The 7,658-nt window shown below is 39.5% G+C and overlaps 1 protein-coding gene across 4 annotated transcripts in view; it reads right to left on the bottom strand.

Moving 5' to 3' along the window:
- Positions 1–7,658, bottom strand: part of EBF1 (early B-cell factor 1) — a 273,845-nt gene that overhangs the window by 90,075 nt on the left and 176,112 nt on the right. For all 4 annotated transcript variants that reach the window (XM_017828218.1, XM_017828217.1, XM_017828215.1 and 1 more), the window contains exon 8: positions 3,153–3,294. In XM_017828218.1, coding sequence (XP_017683707.1) covers positions 3,153–3,294 — 142 coding nt within the window. The remainder of the gene's footprint in view (positions 1–3,152; positions 3,295–7,658) is intronic.

Here is a 7,658-nt window from a genome sequence, read left to right on the forward strand (position 1 = left end):
CGTCAGGCTCCCGGGTGGCTCAGGAGGTGCAGTTTTCTTTCCAGCTTTTTGGCACCCAAACTCTCTTTTTGGTGTTGCATAAACTGCAACTCCATGTTTAAGAGCAGTGTGTCCCAGCACAACTTTGTAAGGAAAAATAAGCTGGATATTGTCTAACTAAACTAGGCAATCAACACACCTTCTTGCTACATCCTGTCTCCCCTTTTCCCAGTCCTCACAAAGTCAGGCATTCATCTCTACTGCCATCAGATATTTGTGTTAAAATGTTAAACACCTAGGAGAGTCCACAGGAGTACATTTGTCAAGGGCATATTATAGTTAGATCCCAGAATTTACAAACCTACGATCAGAAGTTGCTCATCAGAGCAATGAACCAGAGACAAACTAACCATGAGTACGTTCGCTTCCCATCTCCCCGTTTACGGACACTGCTCAGGTCAATCTGTCCTTCCCCTGAGGGAGGCAGAAAAGCTGGGAAGAGGAAAGGCAAACAAACTGTCTCTTTGATATTATCTGAGATAAAAATTCCAAAAACTGATGAAAAATAATATATACTTTGTGACTCGAACTGAAAATAAAAATTAATTTTCATGGAGGAAACTGTCATCTATTCCAATGGGTCTAAGGTTTGTGGAGGCTGCCCAAAATTCAAGAGCATTAAGCCTTTTCCTTTTATTTTTGTTTCTTTCATTAAATGTTTTAGATATCCAACAGCATCATTTAAAACAGTTACTGGATTTTTTTTCCCCCTTTTTTCTTGGGCTCACATGTGCATAGAATTCCTGGAGAGCTGGATTGAAGGGTTTAGGTTAAAAAGAAAGGCTCCACCAAGCCTTTGGAAAGAGAGCAATTTTGTAGTGTGAAGGTTGCTATTCAAAAGTAAGAATTTACTAGCAGTTGCTTTATGAGGTTGCTTGAGAGGTGCCTGAGAAAGTAGATTAGAAAAATCACTTTTCCCCCAAAAGGTACACATGGTGATATTTTGCAGATGTTGACTTCTAATATCAGCACAGTAACTAAGGTGCGTGTAGATGTCTAAGCAGAACGTTACCTTTTTCTTGTTTCTTTTTTCTAACAGAATTCCTCAGGTTGTAAGAGTGGCAATGATATCTGTGGTAAAATGAGATACTACCTTGCATGAGAGTAAGAGCATTTATGTAGAGGAAATTAAGTACTTCCTTGACCAAAAGCACACACTGAGAAGACTGAAATGGGGAAAAAAAGAAAGAAAAAAAAATGCAAAAATATGGCAACTACTTTAGTAGGAATATGAGTGAAAGAATAGGAGGATTTTTTTTTGAAGACTAGACTTAATGGAAAGATAACAAAGTGGAGACGAGAGAAGTTTCCTTTTGTAATGTTCTGCCTTCTGCTAATTAATAAAGACAGAGTTCGTACATTCCTTATAAATTTTCAGTAAAAATTATGACAGTGGTTTGTTTATTAAATTAGGTTGTTGGCAGGATGAAAAAAAATTCTATAACATGAATTATGACTGAAAATGGCTCATAGCCTACATAAAAAGTTAGAGCTAAATAAATACAGATGTAAGTTATGTTTATATAATGAGAAACGCTGCTGAGCTAAGAATTTTAGGTTAGTAAGTGTGAACTACAGACCCGATTCTGCAAACACTTATCAATACCCTCAGCTTCTCTGACACAAGAAGCCTCATTGATCCCAACAAGACCATATGTGAGCATAATCTTAAATATATGCATAAGTGCTTGCAGGACTGATGCCTGAAAGCATAAACAGAATAAAAACTATTTACAGAGGAATCCTGAGTAGTAGAAACCCACACATTTTCCCATCTCTCAGCATTAATAATTTCTTTTAACATATCTAGTTAACATTTTTCTGAGTGGCATTTGCTTTCCCAGAGAAAATTTTATCTGGTTTCTTCAAACTCTTTGGAAAAATCTATTTAATTATTCATCAGATCCTTGGCAAATATTTGTGAAACAAACCAGCATAAAGGACTGGTGCCTTCTGCACTCTACTACTTCAATGGGAGCTAAGGGTACACATCTCTTAGAGGGAGCAAGCACCTATTGAATTTAGGATTATAAACAGCTTTGAAGACAAAGAGCTATTCTACCAAGCTGGAACAGAGAGAGGGGAGTGAAATGCCCTCTGTTTTTGTTTTGTTTTTCAGCAGTAGTCATCAACTTTGAGGACAAAGAGCAAAACAAAACATTAATCAAATCCAGATTTTTCAAAGCACATTTGCACTCAACAACTCCCATTTTAAGCACCTACAGTCACCAGCAGATGTTCCCTTCCAGGACCAGCTGACCCTACAGAAGAGATTACTGTCCCCCAGGCTACTTCCAGCCACGTGCCCTCATCCCACCCTTGCCGGGGTTTACTGTCCTTTCAGAAAAGCCAGACAAATTGCCTTGCACCATTTCTCCTTCAATCATTTCAGCAAAATAAGCTGGATTGGCAAAGAGTGATTATTTAAACGGTTTAATGCAAATGAACTTCATTGGACTGAAGGAGACCAGGGAGCAAGCAGACAACCATCTTAGCTGGCATGTCCATGGTGAAGAATAGCCTGGAGCAGGGAGGAGAGACAAACAGCTGTGACATGCAGGGAAGAGCAATGTCCTCAGCTGGCACAGCTGGAGCCAGAAGAGAACATTCATCCATGGCTTGAGTAAGCAGATGGATTTCCAAAAGGGCTCTGCTTTCATTTAGGGCAGTTCAATCTCCTAGAGAGCTCAGCACCCTATAGATAGAAGAAATCCAGTCCAAAATTTGGATGCTGAGCATTTCAGAAAATATGCAGGATGCTTTAGATGTACAGTCAAAAATCAAGGCAATGGAAAAAAAAGATCAGACTCCAATTGTGGGTGCTGAATAGATGGAACCAGAAAAAAAAAAAAAAAAAAAGAAATCACCACACTCCACTGACACACAGGACAGACTTTGCACCCATGTTTGCTTAATGGTTTGTCATTTCAGTGCATTTAGAGCTGACCTACTTGAAAAATTTCCCCTTTGGTCTGGAGGCCAGTATCTTCAAAATATCCAGCCCCAAGGGTATAAACTGTTACAGAACAATTTGAAACCAGTAGTCAGAGACACAAACCAAACAAATCCACATTTAAAGTAGCAATGCCAACCAATGAAAATGATATGCCTACCATGTTCCAGATAAGAAGGCGTACCTTCCGAGGGATCGAGTCTTCGAGCTCTCCGCCCGTGCTTGGAATTGTTGTGTACAAACATATTGTCCGACACTGCCAACACATGGCCATCAACGTTGACTGTTGTAGACACCACGACCTGCAAGCACAAGAGCAAAACATAGGAAAAAATTGGATATATCTGTATGTTTTTTAAAAAGCACAGAGTGTAATAAACTCAGTTAAATAAATAACAGCTGGGAGCTGTAGAAAATTGCATAGCTATTTCGCATAATAACTGGTGCTTATGCTGTACAAATCTAACAAGAGACGCTATTGATGAGTGGGTCTTTGGCATCGAAAGCTTTTGATGCAGTTTTAAGTCAAATTGCAGAGTTTGTAGCTGCATGGCAGACAGCACACTGTTAACCATCATTTTAACAAGAGGATCTTTATTAAGTATTTTTTCCCCTATACACAAGGGCAGCTGTGTTTCACCCTAAATTATCCTTCGGTTTCCATGCTGAAGTAGATAGAGCTGTTGACGTTGCAAATGAGAATAAAAGAAAACAAAAGTGTATTTTGTAAAGTCGTAATGAGAGTTGTTGCGTGCCTTACCCCCACCCTTCTCTGCTGCCATCCCCTCAGCACGGTCACTGCAGGTTGTTGGACTTGCCCAAATTTCTCCCAAGCTCTATCTTAGGGAGTACGTATAGGTATGTTTGTGTACACATGGACGCTTGACAGTGGGGTCTTGATCTGGAGAACACAACCCTATTCATCCAGTGTTAGAATTATTTGTATTTCTCAACTTATCTCAATGTCAACACCTGGGATTTGGTTTGAGGTGAGGGAGACAGAGCAGGACTGCACTGGAGGCAGGATCCAACACTTCTGGTCCCCAGAGCAGCCTGAGATGGGAGAGGAGCCAACCCAGCAGGGGCAAACAGGCAAATGTTGGGTCCAGAGTAGAAGACCCAGCTGCTCAGAGGTGTCCAGAGGGACCCTTCAAACCTGAGGCTCAGTAGGCACCATCATAAAGGAAATTCCTGTTCAGGCTGAGGGCACCTGAGCCATGAGACATCACAGAGGAAACAAGGGGATGCACGGGACAAGTCCCTTGCAGAGCTGCGAGCCCATCCCACCAGGTCTCCTCCTACCCCATTCAGACCAAGCAGTGTCAGACTCCCTAGCTTTCATTCAGCCACCCCTCCCACAATATTTTCCCAACAATGTCATTCCCAGAGTTTTACCCCAGCCAAAGATTTGGCCTTCAGCTGGCTGCTGGTTTGCCAGAAGCACGCATTGCCTTCGAGAACTTTGACTAAAACAATAAGAAGAAATGACCTACACTTCTCCTTACATTAAACAGGGAAAGGGATTAAAGACTGAAACCCACAGAGATATGTTTATTCATGCGACCTCTTACAACCAAATATAATAATTGTCTGTTAATTGCAGTTTCAGCTCCCACCTCATGCTTCGACATGTGAAACAGCAATCAGCAGCTCCTGTTTAATCCACCTATTATGTTGACTAATTAACTTTGCTCGACAGTTTATTTCTTCCTCCATTATCAGCCCCTGTCAGCCGCAAGCACACTGCCGCAAAGGGGGACCTCAGCCCTTTTGATTGATCACCGATAGATTGACATGCAGATTAATTTAATTAGAATCACCTCACTTGAGAAATGAAAGACAATGGCAAGGGGGCTAATAGATCTGCTCTTATAATGAGGCAAGCCTCCAGAGCCACGGCAGAGGATTTCTGATTTATTTTGCTGAATTCCCCAGTCGCTCTGAAAGGCTCTCGCTTTAATTGTTCTTGGTTTTGAGAGGCTTTAGCCTCTGAAGAGGTGAAATGCTTTACAAGGATTGGCAAACATTGGTTCAACTCTCTCAGGAAGCTGCTGCCTCTCAAAGTTGGTCAAATGGGGACACTTAAAGGATCGCTTACAACTATTCAATTCCATCACTTGAATTGGATGGGGGGGGAAGAAAAAGTGAAAGAAAAAATTTTCTATCTATTTCTGGCCCCTGATTAAAACACTCAAAAAGTAAGCAAAGCTGTTAAACTGCCCATAGCCCATTCCAAACTCTTTGTCTTTAAGAAGAGGAATACAAAAGAGAATAGTTTACATTGAAAGGATCCTAAACCCATCCCTCAAAATGGCATTCCAGGCAATAGATTTTTGTATGTGTTTTAAGTGGAAGATATTAAAATACAGAATAAATTATTCAAGAGCTCTTATAGATGGAAATTTCAGGAAAAGGAAGCACCAAACACTACAGGAAAATTTTTCTGAAATCAAACTAAGGGGAAAAAACCCTAAGCCCTATATATAAAATTCCAAAAGGGATTTCAAAAGTAATTTATCTATTGCATTCCTGAGGGATAGAATAAAGTTTATAACATTTTCAATAAAATATGATCTTATAGTAAGTGGCTCAGGGTTTGCAATTCTATTTGTGCACTTGCAACCATTGTAAATTCTTTGCAACTGGGATTTTGAGCCAAATCCTTGGCATCACCTGTCACAGCTCCACAACTTATGCTAGCTCTTATCTTCTTCTATGGGTCTGATTAGATGCATATGAAAATTAACACAATTACAATTAATAACAATGGCTACAAGATAAAATATTTTCCTCAGTTCTAAAATGCTATAAGTACACACAGATTTCCCACTGAAGCTGATCAATGCTGTGCTGAAACCGAAACTTTTGAACATTTCTAGAAATAGGATTCCAGAAAAATAATGAGTCAAGAGTACTAACAGTAAGGTAGTTCTCAAACCTGTGAAAATTCTGTATTTAAGTAGCTGTTGGTATACACACACCTTTCTAGGGAAGAACATGAGGAGAAAATCCTGGGAAGGTTTTATGTGAGTAAATCTACATTTAATTCCCCCCCTCAGGTTTCCAAAACTGTTGATGCAACATATTTTGAATTACTTAACAGTGTCTTCCTACCTCCCTCCTGAACAGAGTTTGATTTACTACAAAGAGACCACATTGGTGTGGTTCTTCGGTGTCGTTAGCAGAAGAAACTATAAATGGAATCCCCAAGAGAAACTGTTTCCAGTTGCAGGAAATGCAGAAAAAAACCCTCTTATGTGTCTGTTTGAAAAAAAGATTATTCATAGTGCACCTGTAAGAAGCAGCACACGCTTACTGCTCAATTCTTTAAATGAAAATTCTCATTAATAGAGGAATACTGAGCATACATGGCACTAACAAAATATTAATGCCTCCAATTATTAACAGAGAAAAAATGCACCTTGAATATTGTGTGCCACAGTTACCCACTTGGATTGCTACAGAGCACTTAACATACTTACAAGTTCAACTCATATTTTTTAATCTAAAAAAATACTACAGTCTCCTCATTTTGATTTTGAAATGACTGGGATATGTTCAAGTTAAAGCACATGCTAAAACTAATTTGTGGAGAAATCATAAAATTAGGGGGAGGGGAGAACCAAAGTATATGTGGAATAGGCACTGAGGCATCCTAAAACACAGACTGTAGTAAGAGGGAAAGGCACACTACAGTTTAATAAATGATTAATGAGGTGCTGACACATTAATGTAAGCACGGGGACAACCAGGCCTGCCAAATCTCAAACCTTTCCAAATTTTGTCAACAAAACACAGTTTTAATTTGGGACAGGCAAACATGGAAAATGATTTTGAGCTTTAGCTTTAGCCCTTCATAGATTTTGAATTTAAATCCTGTATCAACAGCAGGGGAGACAGAGGTATGAAAGAAACACATCAGTTTACAACTTTCTTCAATGAACTTGGCACTATCAACCGCAGTAACGTATCCCAACTCTGTGAATTATTCCTCCTGCCATTAAATAGTTCAGTTTGTGAATACTTTGGGGCTTAGTTGGGGTTTTTTTTTAATATTCAGAGACCAGGAGCCTGGAGATCAAGCTATTTATCCACGTTTAGCACTCGGCCTGTTTATTTGGTATAGTACCTCACCTAATATGTCAAAATTAGGCATTGCACGACTCCTCATTTTTAACCACAGCCCGTTAAGCTTTGCTAACTGATTAAGACATAGCATGTTCCTTGTGCTTTCAATTTTCTCCAGTGTATGGTGAAGGATCTGATATTTTTGCAATGTCTGCAGCAGCCAGTGGTAAAAGCAGAGAAAACCTGGTTAAGATGATTTCCAGGTTTGAGGTACGTCATTAGTGTTAAACCTGTAACTCCAGTGGTAGCAACTCTTCTGAAAGATGTAAATGGCTTTAGCATATCTTTATTTTCATCACCACTTGGTGACCTCTTCCTGCGATGTATTGACTTCTTTATTCTAGTAACCAAAAATCACTCCCAGTTTAACAAGACACTCAAAAAGGTGCCAAACTTAAAGCACATAAGTACAATACACTCAGTAATTTTGCTCACGTGCTCAAGGACAGGCCGAGCACTTAATTACCTTGTTGAATTGGGCCACAGCTCTCATTGCTATTTTCCAGTCTTTCTTTTTTTTTTTTTTTTTTTTTTTTTT

This window comes from Lepidothrix coronata, unplaced genomic scaffold, assembly GCF_001604755.1.
Source record: "Lepidothrix coronata isolate B3197 unplaced genomic scaffold, Lepidothrix_coronata-1.0 Scaffold146, whole genome shotgun sequence".
NCBI classification, from domain to species: Eukaryota; Metazoa; Chordata; class Aves; order Passeriformes; family Pipridae; genus Lepidothrix; species Lepidothrix coronata.